Source organism: Carcharodon carcharias, chromosome 4, assembly GCF_017639515.1.
Source record: "Carcharodon carcharias isolate sCarCar2 chromosome 4, sCarCar2.pri, whole genome shotgun sequence".
In the NCBI taxonomy this organism is placed as follows: Eukaryota; Metazoa; Chordata; class Chondrichthyes; order Lamniformes; family Lamnidae; genus Carcharodon; species Carcharodon carcharias.
In genome coordinates, this window is record NC_054470.1 from 23,524,437 (window position 1) to 23,541,297 (window position 16,861).

A 16,861-nucleotide genomic window follows, 5' to 3' on the forward strand; every position below is an offset into this window, starting at 1 on the left:
GAGGGAAGTGAATGTACTATCACCAATTTTGCGGATGACACAAAAATAAGTGGGAAGGTGAGGATGACACAAAGAGTCTACAGAGGGATATAGACAGGTTGAATGAGTGGGCATAAAACCTGGCAGATGGAATATAATGTGGGAAAATGTGAGGTTATGCACTTTGGCAGGTAGAATAGAGAGCTGAATATTATTTAAATGGAGGAAGACTGCAGAAAGCTGCAGGGGGATTTGGGTGTCCTCGTGCATGAATCACAAAAGCTAGCATCCAAGTTCAGCAGGTAATAAGGAAGGCAAATGGAATGTTGGCCTTTATTTCAAAGGGAATGCAGTATAAAAATAGGGAACAAAAACAAAAACTGCTGGAAGAACTCATCAGGTCTGACAGCATCTGTGGAGAAAAAGACAGAGTTAGCGTTTCGAGTCCATATGACTCTTCTGAGGAGTCTTTCTCTGTCTTTCTCTCCACAGATGCTGTCAGACCTGCTGAGCTTTTCCAGCAATTTTTGTTCTTTTCAAATTTCCAGCAAAAGTATTTTGCTTTTATAAAAATAGGGAAGTCTTGCTAAAACTATACAAGGCACTAGTTAGACCACACCTAGATACTATGAACAGTTTCGATCCCCTTATCTAAGGAAAGATATACTGGCATTGGAGGCATTGATCCCAGGTATGGAGGGATTTTCTTATGAGGAGAGGTTGGGCATGTACTCATTGGAGTTTAGAAGAATGAGAGGTGACCTTATTGAACCATATAAGATTCTTAGGGTGCTTGACAGGGTAGATGCTGAGGGGTTGTTTCTGCTTGTGGTAGGGTCTAGGACCAGAGGGCATAATCTCACAGTAAGAGGTTGCTCATTTAAGACAGAGATGAGAAGGAATTTCTTCTCTCAGAGGGTAGTGAATCTAAGGAATTCTTTACCGCAGAGGACTGTAGAGGCTGGGTTGTTAAGTATATTCAAGGCCGAGATAGACAGATTTTAATCAGTAAGGGAATCAAAGGTTATGGGGAAAAGACAGGAAAGTGGAGTTGAGGATTATCAAATCAGCCATAATCTCATTGAATGGCAGAGCAGAATTGATGGGCCGAATGGCCTACTTCTACTCCTACATCTTATGGTCTTGTTGGAGATACCATCTTTTGAATGAGACATTAAGCCAAGGCCTTGTCTGCTCTATGTCAGGTAGACACATGATCCAATTGCATTATTCTCAAAAAGAGAAGGGGAGTTACCCTGGCATCTGGCCTATATTTATACCTCAATCAACATTTCAAAAAGCAGATTATCTGATTATTATCACATTGCTTTTTGTGGGAGGTTGCTGTACATAAATTGGCTGCGGTGTTTTCTACATTATCACAAAGGGTTTAGCAAAATCTGGACACATCCTCTATCTTCCTCCTGTAAATTATTTATCGCTATGTAATTGGGGAGAATTACTTCATAAACATAGGAGTTACTCAGTCCAGCAACCCATACTTTGTCCAGTCCAGAAGTGGAAAATGTCAATGCCCATCCATTGTGTTTTGTGATTCCTCAGATTCTTTGACAATGGATATTGTGCCATAAACTGCTCCACTGGTAAGTTTGGCATGAATGGCCAGTGTTATCCATGTCACCATACCTGCAAGAGGTGCACAGGGGGTGAACCTAATGAATGCACATCATGTGACAAAGGTAAGACCATAATAAATACAAAAATAATTCACAATGAACCTTTCTTCTTATACATATATGCATTGTACCATCAATGGCAAAGATACAATGAACAGATGATTTACTGAAGACACATTTTACCTTCTATCAAAATGTTAGCTGTGCACAACCACTAACACTAAACTGGACCTTAATCTCACTAGTAATCCATGGTGCTATTTCCATTACCAAGCTTCATCTGAATCCAAACTACAAGGCTCTCTTCTCATTGATCAAAGTGTTGTATTTACAAATATGAAAAGTACAAGCTTTGGTGGTGTTTTATTTAGGGAATACCATTAGCAGTGAGTTGCAGTGGTTAACGTGGGCTACAGAATGACCCTGGTTCATAGTAAAAAGTGGCTTTGTATTCTACAAAGCTGCTTTTATTTAAAAACTGAAATGCTGTTCCAGAGCACTCCAGCCAAACTTAACCAATGCCAAGCAATGCACCAGCATTTTTCATTTATGCTGGGGTTTGAAAGCTCATATTTATACCAGGGAATCACTGCCTACCTCTTCCAGCCTAGTGGCTGATTGAGTGCATCTGAGTGCAGGCATTAACCTTGTAGATATAACCACATGTGCCAATTCCTATGCTCTAGATCTGCAGAAATATAACAAAATGGCAATCCCCGATTGATTTCTCTGTTATAATAAGAAAAGGTAAAATAACTATGTTGTGCAAAATCCTAGCACACATCCTGCAAACCATCATCACAAACTTTTATATTGGCAATACCCTAATTTCCAATGTTATGCTGTCATTTGGTACACTTGTTGATTAAAAGTTAGATTTTGCTTATTTTCTTCCTGGGGCCATCAAATCTCTTTCTCACATTCTGTGCATGACAGACATTGAGATTATTCCTACATGGAGATCATTCTTACATGGAGCCCAAGTGAATGTAAAATTATATAACTTGATCGATAATTTTTCCTGAAGGTTGATTTCTTGTATGTGGTTTAGAGAAGAGTGTGCCAAAGTACAGTATAACTGCTAACCGACATTACCAATTGCACAAAGAGATTCAGCACATATATGTCAAAACATCCCTTTCTAGCTGATTGTTTCATCCTACCTTTAAAGATTCCACTAAGCATTAATATATTGACAAAAGTTGTTTCACATAAGGATCTAGACACATTTCCATGGTCAACAATTAAACAATGATATTCAGCATTCTGTTGTGATAAAGACAGAAAATTCTGGAAATACTCAGCAGATCTGGCAGCATCTGTGGAGAGAGAAACATGGTTAACCTTTCAGGTCAAGGACCTTTCTTCAGAGCCATGGGGGACAAGAGCCAATAGGGGACAAGGAGGCCTGCAACTCCTGAGCTCCATAGAGGAGATGGTTTTCTGCATCATGTTGCCAGCTGCTATGGGGGCCACAGCATTCAATGTTGCTGAGAACATTGAGCATGATGGCAACTTCTTGCCTTATGCCCCTTCTCAACTCCCAACACACCCTCAACCTGCTACCTGGCATGATGGGCAAACTATCAACCTCTTGTTTCCCACCTCAGCTATTTTTCCTTACACCAATCTTCCCCTCTTGAGTTCTTGCTTTCATACACCCAAGAACTGCCACCTGCCCAGCCACAGCAGCCCAAGGAGGAAGGGAGAGAGCAACAGCACAGCATTAAAGAAGAGTCTCCATAACTTGGTCTAATTTCACAGCCATCAGCTCAGATACTGTACCATCTAAAAGCTGCATTGTAACAACTTGCCAAGCTTCCTTCAACAGCATCTCCGAAACCCTCAACCAGGTGTTGTAATATGCCTTTAAATGATTGCAGCATGACATCACTAGAAAGGAAATGTGTCATGTGATCTACTTTTGGTTTCACGTTTGCTCTTAAGCAGAGAACACAGTACGCAGCCCTGCTGCTCGTGTCTTCAAGCTTTCTACCCATATTTATCTGTCCTCATGTGCCTAGTCTCGATAAATGAACCCGCAATGTGTTTACCTTATGAGTGATTGTTGTCTTTATATCATTTTAACACACACAAGACCTGGTAGAAGGACAAGGGCAGTACATTCATGGGAAGATCACTACCTGCAAGATCCTCCTCCAAGCCACAGACCTTCTTAACTTGGAACTATATCATCATTCCTTCATTGTCACTGGGTCATAGACACGGGACTCCCTTCCTAACAGCACTGTGAGCATACCTACAACATTGCAGCAGTTCAAAAATGTGGCTGATCACTATTTTCTCTAAGGTAATTAGGGATGGGTAACAATCAGCCTTGCCATCAACACTTACACCCATGAACTGCACCAGTCTTTGAAACTGATGCAGACTTAGAGTTGGGATCAGCACATGGTGAGTCACCAGAGTTACGAGCAGGCCAAAGATAAAGGATAGTTTGTGTGCCAGTTCACTGGAGGATGAAGTGGTAGACAAGTGCTGTTTCAGAGGACCTGGATGAGGATCTAGATGGGGTGAATGGGTATGCACACAGGTGTTGTGTTATTAGTTGGCCTGTTAGAGAGACTTCTGTCCCTGTTAATGACCATAGAGGAGTCCAGTTCCAACTTGGCAGAAGCGTGGCACAGAGCATGCTCTCTCTGCAGCCTTTGCTCCACCTCACTGATGTGCTGCAGGCAAATAGGCTCTGTCACTGCCCCCATACAGTACCTGTTGCAGCCTTTGTGTGCATAGGTCACCTATTGCTTTTCCAACCCTGTGAAAATGCAGCAACAGTCTCTGGCCAATGCACCAAAACACCTCCAAAAAATTCCAGATGACTTTAGGGACTTTCCAATAGAAAAAGTTCCATAGATTTCACTTGCCTACTGTCAGTGTGTCTGACTCTTTTAATTAACACTATTGCAGGAAATATCTTGCTGCTTCATGCTCCTTTCTTCTGGAGTGGACAAAGTAAGGGCTGCTGGGACCTGCATTGTCCAATTTTGTTATCTTGCTGTCACATCAGCTGTGTGATGCAGGATAGCGCTGTTTCAACAAGCTTATGTGCACGTAGGGGATGCAGCTACGTGAGCCCATATCAACGAAAAATGCTGCATGAGCCACACAGGTAGCAGCCTGTCCCTAGCCCCTGACATCAATGGAAACCTGCATAGCTCTGCTAGAAACCGGGTGAAATAATCTCACAGCCTTTTTGTGTGGCAACTAAAGAGTCATTTAAACGCTCATACTATTGACATGGAACTTCCATTAAATTTTGTTTTATAATTTAAAGGCAGTATTTATAATTCATGCCAATTTTGACTCATGAAAAATGAACGTGCCTTTCACATTTTCCATATCTTCTCAGATAAATTTGGGAAAATCCGTTATTTTTTCAAAGATGAATGCAGAGAGGATTGTCCTACATCTCACTACCCTGCTGCTGATAAAATCTGCCGTCCATGTTCCAGTAACTGTGAAGTATGCATTAGTGATAGACACTGTGTAAAGTGTTCTTCAGGCTACTACCCTAACCATGAGGGCTGCCAACAGCTACAATGTAGGGAAGGTAAGAAGTAAGCAGATTCTTCATGCTCTGCATGAGTTTAAAGCTGCATCCTAAGTGATAAATTGAAGAACGACATCAACTGCAACTACAAAGACAGATTACTTTATGGAAATTCACGATATTACATATACAGTGCGTACATAAAATAGAACCTGAATATATCATATGCTTCAGCATTTTCTAGATAGCTAACATGCATCTAAATCATGTTAGTCTCGTGGAGCTTTTAATCATTTTAAAAAGGAAAATTGACGTGGATGAAAATATATCCGATATCTAAGAATGATCTGGCTGGGAATTTATAATTATGAAAATTAGTAGGAGATTGTCTCTTTTCTGTCAAAACTGATGATGACTATGAATCAACATCTGCAAAGCCGTGACCAAAAATTTCTCTATTGCTCTCAGTGATTCTCAGTTAGGCAACAGAGGGGAGGAGGGGAGGATTTGATGAACATAGAAATGAGAAGTAACCAGGGTTCCTTTTCTTCATTGTTACAATTACCTTTCTTTATCCTACTGGAGTGCATACATGTGTGGACATCTGGTGAGAGGATTGGACATAGCAGTGATTCACCTTGTCTTTGAATAGTCCATTAGCATACATTGTTAGACTTAAATGTTACTTTGATGAAATAAAGTATTGCTCAAAGACTTGTACCATGCACCAGCAAGACAAAGTGGCTAAAGTGTGGAAAACTGGGGAGGGAAGCAATTTTTACAAGATGCCAGTTGACAAGCAATTTGCATTGATGCCTGATCCCAACATCTCTCGTTTAGAAATAGATATGTAACATTCTCCAAATGAATTACTGACCTTCCCAGCTACCTTCAGTAAGGAGTTAATGGTTTATGTTGTAAAGAATGTACATGACTGAACTCATGCATGTCATTAAGTGAGCTCTTCCTCACATCTTCACTGTGTATTAAAATTAACTATTGTATTTATTAGCCAAAGCAGATCTCTAATCTCTTTTTTTCATAGGGTAGACAATAAAAATGAACAACAAAGTAGTTGGGAACTAAAAGCCGTCTCACAGGGAAGCATGTGTTTTATGAGGTGTCGTTGTCGATACGTGTTTTCATACCTTACATGTGAAGACTCATTTAAAATTGTATGCACCCTGCATATTGCAAATATACAAATCATTTAGGGGGTCATAGCTCAGTAAATAGAATTTCATTTTCCTGAAAATAAATAAAGGTGATCAGATGAGGGCAACTACAAAAGGTGGATAGTTAGTTATCCCAGGATTTTCATCCTTAAAAGGCTCATCTCCACCCTGCTTCAGCCCATCTGGCACTGAAACATTCATCCGTGTTTTTGTTACCTCCAGAACTGTCTATTCTATTGCTCTCCTGGCTGGCCTCTTATTTTCCACCATCCATAAACTTGAGTTTAGACAAAATTTCTAACTTGCTCCAAGTCCCGTGCACACCTGTACACGCTGGCCTTCATTGGCTCCTAATCCCCCAGTGCCTCAATTTAAAAATTTTCATCATCATTTTCAAATTCTTCCATGGCCAAACTCCTCCTATCCCTATAACTCCCTCCAGCCCAACAACCTTTAGTGTGTCTCCAATTCTAACCTTATGCTTCCTGGAATTAATTTGCTTCACTATTGTCAGTCTTGCCTTCAGTGCCTAGATTCTAATCTCCGAAATTCCCTCCCTAAACTTCTCCACCTCTCTTCACCTTTAAGACACTCTTTAAGAGGTACCTTTTTGGCAAAGTTTTTGGTCAATTGTCCTAATGTCTCCTTCTTTGGCTTGGTGTCAATTTAATGTCTTATACTTCTGTGAAATGCCTTAGGATGGTTTTCTGTACTAAAGGTGCAAGTTATTGTTACATCTAAATTACTTTCTCAGAATAATTTAGTAGGGATCAACTTGAAAAGGGAAACTCAAATCCAAACTAATCTTGGAAAAATAAACAGGAAACATGGAAAATGCACAACAGGTTATTAAGCATATGAAAGAGAAGGTGTTAGGTTAATTTTATAGGTAACCATGGGAAGTAGAAGTAAATGTTAAGTTCTCTGGTTCAGGCAGAGACAAACTGTACCCTGAACTTCCGAGGAGTGACAATCAGTATCAGATTGCCACTCTGCTCCTAGTTTTTTTACCTTAAATTCTAGATGCTCCTTTCTTGCCTGTCCTTCTGAGTCAGGCCGGGCAAGAACTCCCTAGTACAGTGAGTTCCCGAGGCCTTGTTTTGAGAGCTGGAGAGTCGCCCCTTTTTATGGCATTAGCTGCCATGAAGCAAATGTTTAAAGGTCCAGCCACTTTGAGAAGCCAGGGAGAAGATAAATTTGTAACATAAGTGGGTATGATTAGGGGGTGGAAGGGTCAGTTGGTCATGGGGGGTGCTCAGTTGGCCAAGGGGGTGGGGGTTGGCTGGTCGGGGGGAATGGGGTCATGTGGTCAGTGGGAATGGGGTCATGTGGTCAGTGGGGGATAGTGGGTGGGATGGTTGAGGGAGTGGGGGTCAGGTGGTCTGAGGAGGTCAGGTGGTCTGAGGGAGTCAGGGAGGGTTGGGGGAGTCCTGCGGGGGGGATCAGAGAGGTAGCCAAAGTGATTCGGGGGGTTGGGGAGAGTCCAGTGGGTGTTGGGGGGTGTCAGAGAGGTGGGGAGGGAATCCCTTGGGGGGTCGGTGGGGGTGGGGGGGGGAGGGGGGGGGAGGTCGTGGGGTTGCTGTTTCTGTACTATAGTTACCCAGGAGTTAAAGTGGATTTAATTCTTCTAACTTTCCCTGGCTAACTATTCTGGTAAGACAATTGGGACCCCTGAAGTTTGTGATTTATATCATATTTTCAGATGGTTTCAATTGCAGGGCAATTGCCCAATGATAGTTTGAACTTCCCGGGTGATTGTTGTGCAATCCTCACCTTGGAACTTCCAGCGGGGCTGTGGTTCCCCAGCACACCTTTGGGGTATCCCTCAGTTTTGACACCATGTAGCTCAGAGTTATGGGCCATCACTTCTCTCTCGGGACACTGAATCAATTATTGCAGTGCAACCTAATGCTACAAGACGAGATTTGTTTGTCCCAGGAGTCTTCCTGGGCTTTTACCTGACACACTTGCTTTGCTCTTTGTCATCCACTGAAACTGGGATTCTTGTTCTTGGGATTCCACCATCACATCCTTCTCAAGTAACCTAGAACCCCCTGCTCAATCCAACTACAACCCTGTCTACAACTTCCTTTTCCTCCCTAAGTCATCACTTGGTCCCCTGACCTCCACCCGCCTCCGACCACCTAGGTCATGTCTGACCAATTTGATTGAATTTTTCGAAGAGGTGACCAGGTGTGTAGATGAGGGCAATGCATTTGACGTCGTCTACTTGGACTTCAGCAAGGCTTTTGATAAGGTCCCTCTACCACCAGATACCTATAATGCGGATTTCAGAATCCCACCACCCTCTGGGTGAAAAAGTTCTTCCTCACATCCCCTCCAAACCTTCTGCCCCTTACCTTAAATCTATGCCCACTGGTTATTGATCCCTCCACCAAGGGAAAAAGTTCCTTCCTGTCTACCCTATCTTTGCCCCTCATAATTTTATACACCTCAATCATGTCCCTCCTCAATCTCCTCTGCTCAGGGGAAATAACCCCAGTCTATCCAATCTCTCCTCATAATGAATAGGAGACTGATAATGAAGGTAAGAGCCCATGGAATCCTAGGTAAATTGGATCCAGAATTAGCTGAGTAGTAGGGAGCAGAGGGTGATGGCTGAGGGTTTTTTTTGTGACTGTGTCCAGTGGGGTTCCACAGGGATCGGTATTGGGCCCCTTGCTGTTTGTGGTATATATATAAATGATATAGACTTGAATGTAGGAGAGTTGATCAGTAGGTTCGCGGATGACATGAAAATTGGTGGGCTGATATAGATGGGCTAGTCAGATGGGCTGATCAGTGGCAAATGGAATTTAATCTGGATAAGTGTAAGGTGATGCACTTAGGCAGGACAAACAAGGCACGGGAATACACGATGAATGGTAGGATCCTGGGAAGTACCGAGGATCAGAGGGACCTTGGTGTGCATGTCCATGTTAAGTTAGTGGGACAGGTAGATAAGGTGGTTAAGAAGGCATATGGGATACTTGCCTTTGTTAGCCGAGGCATAGAATATAAGAGCAGGGAGGTTATGCTGGCACTGTATAAAATGCTGGTTAAGCCCCAGCTAGAGTATTGCATGCAGTTCTGGAATCCGCATTATAGGAAGGATGTGATTTCACTACACAGAGTGCAGAGGAGATTTACCAGAATGTTGCCTGGGCTGGAGAGTTTTAGTTATGAGGAGAGATTGGATAGGCTGGGGTTATTTTGCCTGGAGCAGAGGAGATTGAGGGGGGACATGATTGAGGTGTATAAAATTATGAGGGGGCATAGATAGGGTAGACAGGAAGGAACTTTTCCCCTTGGTGGAAGGACCAAAAACCAGGGGGCATAGATTTAAGGTAAGTGGCAGGAGGTTTAGAGGGGATGTGAGGAAGAATTTTTACACCCAGAGGGTGGTGAGAATCTGGAACTCACTGCCTGAAAGGCAGAAAACCTCACAACATTTAAGAAGTATTTTGATGCATACTTGTGATGCCATGGCATACAAGGCTATGGGCCTAGTGCTGGAAAATGGGATTAGAGTAGTTAGGTACTTGTTTAACCAGTGCAGACTCGATCAGCTAAAGGGCCTTCTTCTGTGCTGTAGACCTCTATGACTCTATGATCACCACCCAGATTTTGCATCATTAACTCTTTTATTAATCAAGTTTCCACCCCACCCACCAAGTATCCCTTGTCAGTCATCATCTTGACTGTTTGATTTTAATGTACAATTGATCAACTGAATTAAAGTCTTGAATGAGCAAATTCTTTCCTCAACTTAATATTGGGTAAGACTAAAGTTACTCAGGCTGGGACCTGTAACTCCACACCCAAATGTCCGACTCACTCCTTTCTTTGGCAGCTTCCTCAGAATGAAATCAAAGGAGCATAAAGGAACACGGTTGAGTGCAGTGCTTTCAGTCTGGAACATTTCCCCTAAAACCCTCTGCTTTGCTGTTTCTCTCCCTTCCTTCATCTTGCCTAACCTTGAGCTGAGCTACAAACTCAAATCATTAGCAGCACCAACACCACCTATTTCCACCTCCGCCCTTACCTCACTGCCACTGCAGCATTTATCTGGGCCTTTTGCCACCTTCAGACTCAATTAGTCCAATACAGTCCTAGATGGTTTACAAAGTTATGCCCTTCACTGGTCAGACCAGTCTTAGTGTACTGCGCACATGCAGTTCTGTGGGAAGAAATTTGTTCATGTAGCTCACTCAGGTGCAGCCTGTGGCGCTGCTTGTCTCAAGAGAATCAAGAATAAGTCTGCGTAGTGCTACCAGAAGTGGTGCCACACCAGCTAATTTCTGCCCCCATGGGTTCCAAACCATAAAAAGCACATAGAAGCAGTGGGGAATGCACAAAAATGGTTTAGCATGATGTTATCAGAACTGAGAGACCACAGCCATTGGGAAAGATTGAACAGGTTGGGAAATTTTCCTTTGAAAATGAGAAAATTTAGTGATAACCTGGTAGATGTCTATTAAACAATGAATGAGTTGAACAGGGTAGATGTGGACAGAAAGTTTCCATTTTTGGGAAAATCTAAATCAAGTGCTCAGAAATGGTCACTCCTAAACCAAATAGGAAATAAGGAGAAATGTCTTTACCTAGTGAGTGATTAGAATATGGGTTCAATTGCCAGGACACAAGGTGAGGCAAATAACTTAGATACTTTCAAATGAAAACTAGACGAGCACAAGAAAAAGAAAGGGAATAGAAAGATACATTGAAAGGTTGAGATCAGGGCGTTGTGGGGCGAGGAGTGGGTGGGGGGAAGGGGAAGGCTCATGTGGAGTATAAAAATACAGCATAGTCTAGTTAGGCTTAATGGTCTATTTCTGTGCTGTATATTCTATATAATTCACAAATTGCAATTCATCCAAAACTGCTGAATTCCACACTTGTACATGAACAGCGAAGTGAAAGCATCATAGAGGAACTAGCAGTTGGGAGTGCATTAGTGAAGTAGAGAATGTCTGGGAATTGCAGAAAAGAGCACAAGCAAGGAAGAGGGACAAGTGTCTTGGGTGAAAGTGAAAGAGAAGGGTATTCAAATAAATTTTAGAGATGTATGTGCTGGAAGTCCTCTGCTGGCCTGGCAGCAGCTGCGGAGAGAGACACAAAGTTAATGTTTCAAGTCCAATATAACTCTTCTTCAGAACTATGGTTCAGTTGATCCATTGAATGCGGATAAAGCCAAATGTTATGTTTATTTTTTCTTCAAGGTAAAAATCAATTGTTTATGAAGTTAACCAGAATACAGGTGAAATCTACTGGAATGGTGCCCAGGCACGGATGGGAGGGTTTCCTTATTGGGCCCCTGTGCCTACTCGAAGCCCCCCACCCCAAGCTATTCCCCCTAAACTATCCTTCCCCTGCACCCACCCCACCCCTGCCCCCACAGTCTGTCTCCAGCGAGACCCCAGACTTACTTTAAAATCCAGCTCCGTCGTAGCATGCCTTCTTTGGGACTGGCTGCAGTCTCAGCAGTGGCTACTGGTTCTGGTGACACTGATGGGAGCAGTGAGCTGCCAGTCCAGCAATTCTCGAAGGTGGGGGCATCCTCCCAAATAAGGGTGGAAGGCATGCGAGCCCATTAATGACCCAATGGCCATAAAATGGCACAGGGTAAGCTAGTCAAGCTGGAGTGGGTTCACCACTCACTTTAAATCTGGGAGGTTTGGGGATGGGTGGGGAGAGGGTGTAGCCCACACTGTAAAATTCAACCCCATATCTCCTATGAATTGATTCAAACTTTTATATGCAATATATTCATGAGTAGCATTGACCTGGGTAGATAAAAGGTGTGGCTATGGTTACCCGCATTGTCCCCAGCTATGCCTGTCTCTTTATGGGGTATGTGGAACATTCCTTGTTCCAGTTCTACTCCAGCCCCCTCCCACAATTCTTTCTCTGGTACATCGATGATTACTTCGGTGCTGCTTCATGCCTTCGTTGGGACCTGGAAAGGTTTATTAATTTTGCTTCCAATTTCCACCCCTCCATCATTTTCACATGGTCCAACTTTGACACTTCCCTTCCCTTCCTTGACCTCTCTGTCTCAATTTCTGGTGATAGACTGTCCACCAGTATCCATTACCGACTCCCACAGCTACCTCGACTACAGCTCCTCACACCCCGCTTCCTGTAAGGACTCCATCCCATTCTCTCAGTTCCTTCGCCTCCATCGCATCTGTTCTGATGATGCTACCTTCAAAAACAGTTCCTCTGACATGTCCTCCTTCTTCCTTAACCGAGGTTTTCCACCCACGGTCGTTGATAGGGCCCTCAACCGTGTCCGGCCCATCTCCCGCGCATCTGCCCTCACGCCTTCTCCTCCCTCCCAGAAACATGATAGGGTCCCCCTTGTCCTCACTTAGCACCCCACCAGCCTCCGCATTCAAAGGATCATCCTCTGCCATTTCCGCCAACTCCAGCATAATGCCACCACCAAACACATCTTCCCTTCACCGCCCCCCCCCCCCCACCCCCAGCGGTATTCCGTAGGGATCGTTCCCTCCGGAACACCCTGGTCCACTCCTCCATCACCCCCTGCTCCTCAATCCCCACCTACTGCACCACCCCATGCCCATGCATAAGATGCACCACCTGCCCCTTCACTTCCTCTCTCCTCACCATCCAAGGGCCCAAACACACCTTTCAAGTGAAGCAGCATTTCTCTTGCATTTCCCCCAGCTTAGTCTACTGCATTCGTTGCTCCCAGTGCGGTCTCCTCTACATTGGAGAGACCAAACGCAGACTGGGTGACCGCTTTGCAGAACACCTGTGGTCTGTCCGCAAGAATGACCCAAACCTCCCTGTCGCTTGCCATTTTAACACTCCACCGTGCTCTCTTGCCCACATGTCTGTCCTTGGCTTGCTGCATTGTTCCAGTGAAGCTCAATGCAAACTGGAGGAATAGCACCTCATCTTCCGACTAGGCACTTTACAGCCTTCCGGACTGAATATTGAATTCAACAACTTTAGATCTTGAACTCCCTCCTCCATTCCCACCCCCTTTCTGTTTCTTCCCCCTCCCTTTTGTTTTTTCCAATAATTTATATAGATTTTTCTTTTCCCAACTATTTCCATTATTTTTAAATCTATACCTTTTATGCCTTTTTAGTCTTATTTCACCCCACCCCCACCAGAGCAGTACCTTGCGTGTCCTGACATCCATTCTTAATTAGCACATTCGTTTAGATAATATCACCACCTTCAACACCTCTTTGTTCTTTTGTTTGTGACATCTTTTGATTATCTGCTCCTATCAATGCTTGCTTGTGCCTACAACCACCACCCCCCCCCACCACCACTTCTCTCCCCCCACCTTAAACCAGCTTATATTTCACCCCTCTCCTATTTTTACTTAGTTCTGTTGAAGGTTCATGAGAACTCAAAACGTCAACTTTGTTCTTCTCCGCCGATGCTGCCAGACCTGCTGAGCTTTTCCAGGTAATTCTGTTTTTGTTTTGGATTTCCAGCATCCGCAGGTTTTTGTTTTTTACCTCTGAGCTTTTCCAACAGTTCTGCAGTAAAGAGGGTAGAAACTAGGACTGGTGCATTCAGAATAGAGTTTGTAACAGCATAATAAGTGATAAATGATAAGCCAGCCACATCTCTGGCCCTAAGAAATTAATTTCTTTCAGATGATTCCTTGAGGGTAATTAGCATTGGAAATTGTTTTTAAAACTTAGAAGAGTTGTTTTACTTTTTCTTACCATCGCCTTTTCTCTCTATGTTAATCCAGTTTATATTTTTCAATCTTTATTTTGCTTTCTGTAAGTGAATTAAGTGCAATTTAGATTATTTGCTGTATACGTCCTGGTTTAAACTGAGTAGCTCAGTGTGAATACATCAAGCTATTTGGTTGAAGAGTCATGCTGTTTCTTGTCTTGCTCATCCCCTGTAGAGGGCATTGCACTTGATCAGATGCTCAATTCGAGCAAGCCTCCATTCTAAAACCACAACAACTCTGTGGGCAGCAGTCCATGAGGTGAATGATCAGTGCTGTTTGTTAGACGTAAACTTTTACCCCTGACAGGTCGTGGAAATTCTGAGAAACAATGAGAGAATACTCAAAACTCAAACTTAACACTAATACTAAACCTTTATCAGGCTTGAACAATACAATACACCCTAGGTTGAATAGTTTTCATAAATCTCAACCACAAATTTCAATTAAAATATGATTAAGTCATTTCAAAAATATTCCAACTTCTTACATGTTCCTTTTTTGCTGACCACAAAATCCAAACTATTAACTTAAATGAGGACAGGGCAGGATGAAGTTAATGTCCTTGTACCAGGTCATACTGGTCTCTCTTACTTTCTGCAAGAAATTAGCAAAATTTAGAGATCCTCTGTATAATGAGACTACATAAGAAGATCATTATTTGTATTAAAACTCTATTCCAATAACATAATATAAATGTAACCATGTGCAAAAACTATTATAATTAGATGCACTGAATTATTAGTTATGTAGGTACCTTACATAACAGTACTAATTCACAATATTTCATAAGACACACCTTTTAGTTGTAATTTCATTTTGCATTGTCAGTGAGTAAATTAATTTTATTGATGGGGGTTGCCACTTGTTCAATTTTTGAGTGGGTTTCTGAAGATTTAGATAAACATAAATCAGACATGATAATTTTGATTCCAAATAATACTTTTCTTAAAATTCCACTTGATTCTGTGCTTTATGAAGTGAATTAATTCATTACTCATTATTTTCCAATGGATTTTAATCAGCTAAGAAAACCAGAATTGAAATCATAATTACATTCCCTGATTCAGCCCTCTCCTGCCCACTTTGAGCTTAGTCTTTCCTCAGCCCTGTCCTGAATATATATCCCAATCTCTGCGTCAGCCCAGTTGTGCCTAGGTTCAGATTTGGAATTGGAAATTAATAGATTTGATGCCTACAGAACTGTACAGTTGATCAGACAATAATACAGAAAGTACAATTTATCAGAATCGTTAAAAATGAAAAATCAGGAAAGTCTCATTTGCATTGCAAATCACACCTCACACTTATATCACCAATAGATCTGTATTTACAATCCACAGATGAAATCATGGATCCTGACTATGAAAAGTGTATGCGGTGTGGAGAAGGATGTGCGAAGTGCATGTTAGGTAAGCTGTTACATAGAATTACATAGAAACTACAACGTAGAAACAGGCCATTTGGCCCAGCCAGTCCAATTGGTGCTTTACCTCCTACAAGCGGTCCTAATCCTATATATCTGCACCCTTCTCATATCCAATTAAGCGATCCATTCACTGGCTTTTGATGTGTCTGACTCATTGCTGAAAGCTCTGCTGGTAGAAAAATAGCCTATTCTTTTCCGAGTAGAGTTACTCCTTTTAAGCAGCTGATTAATAAGTGTTGATTTCTTAAGCACACTAAATTTTTAAAAATCAGAGCTTGCATCCATTTTTTGTTATAGAAACCAAATGTGCCGAATTCATGTATAAAATTGCAATTGAGTGTCACATGTTCAGTGCAGTCTTAAGCAATAGGTCATCATTATTCTTAATTTATAAACACAAATCAGGTTATTTTTCATCAAAATGCGTTAATATAACACTTCATTATTTTCTCTAACAATTGAGTAACCAGGATAAATATCACATTCTAGACCTTTTAAAAATGTTTATGTTATTCCAGATTGTTCTTTGTTATAAATTAAATGAATATTTTTCTTTCAGTAAATTTGTTTTATGTAGCCACCTTTTTTTTTCTGAAGATAATATCAAAAAATGCAATGATTAAAAATAATTTGACTGAATCCTTAGCACTGCGGCACAATGTAATGCCCTTAAAATAAGGAATGGTATTTCTGCATACTCCTGAGTTGTGTGGCCCAGATATGTGGAGAAAAAGATTACGTCACATAGGAGTGCAAAATATTACAGTTAGCTGTCCAGTTTTTTTTTGACAATAGTTCCTAACTATCATTAAATTAGGTACAAGTACTACTTAACCAAGTCAGAAGCTATGATACCTGTAAGGTACACCTGTGAGTCTACTCCTTCGATTAAAAAACATGTTACAATATTTTGGAATGAATGTATCATAACTCTTCTCTCACATCCCAACAACAGGTTTTTGTTCAACTTGTAGAGTTTCTGTTCAATCCAAGATGCTTATTAACTTTGTGTGTTCAAAAGGATGCAGTCAGAGATGGTTCATATGAGATACCTTGTATTTTCTTTTACCATATGCATCAGTAGGAGAACTACTGATTGGTTGCAGGTTTTAAACCTATTAGAATTTTTCAGAAATCTTATTCAAAAAGAGCACTGTAGCTTTTTACTCTTTCTGGAAATAATGGCTGTTGCTGGGAAAGGACTCCACAGCTATCAACTGCCTTCCAGTATTCATCTAAGTGCCCATTTTGAATGAATTAACCTTGTACAGTGCTGTTTGCTCATTATGGGTATCATAGCTCAGCCTAATCCTGTTCTGACTGGGCACCCACTCTTGCATTTTATAGAAGTCACTGGACAGAGAACAGGAGCAGTAATCCTAGCTGAAATTTTTCAAC

At 41.9% G+C, this 16,861-nt stretch overlaps 1 protein-coding gene across 1 annotated transcript in view; it reads left to right on the forward strand.

Annotated features, from left to right (window-relative positions):
• Positions 1-16,861, forward strand: part of pcsk5b (proprotein convertase subtilisin/kexin type 5b) — a 458,035-nt gene that overhangs the window by 352,949 nt on the left and 88,225 nt on the right. The window contains exons 22-24 of the mRNA XM_041185989.1: positions 1,543-1,679; positions 4,987-5,187; positions 15,378-15,446. Of these exons, the coding sequence (XP_041041923.1) occupies positions 1,543-1,679; positions 4,987-5,187; positions 15,378-15,446 (407 nt within the window). The remainder of the gene's footprint in view (positions 1-1,542; positions 1,680-4,986; positions 5,188-15,377; positions 15,447-16,861) is intronic.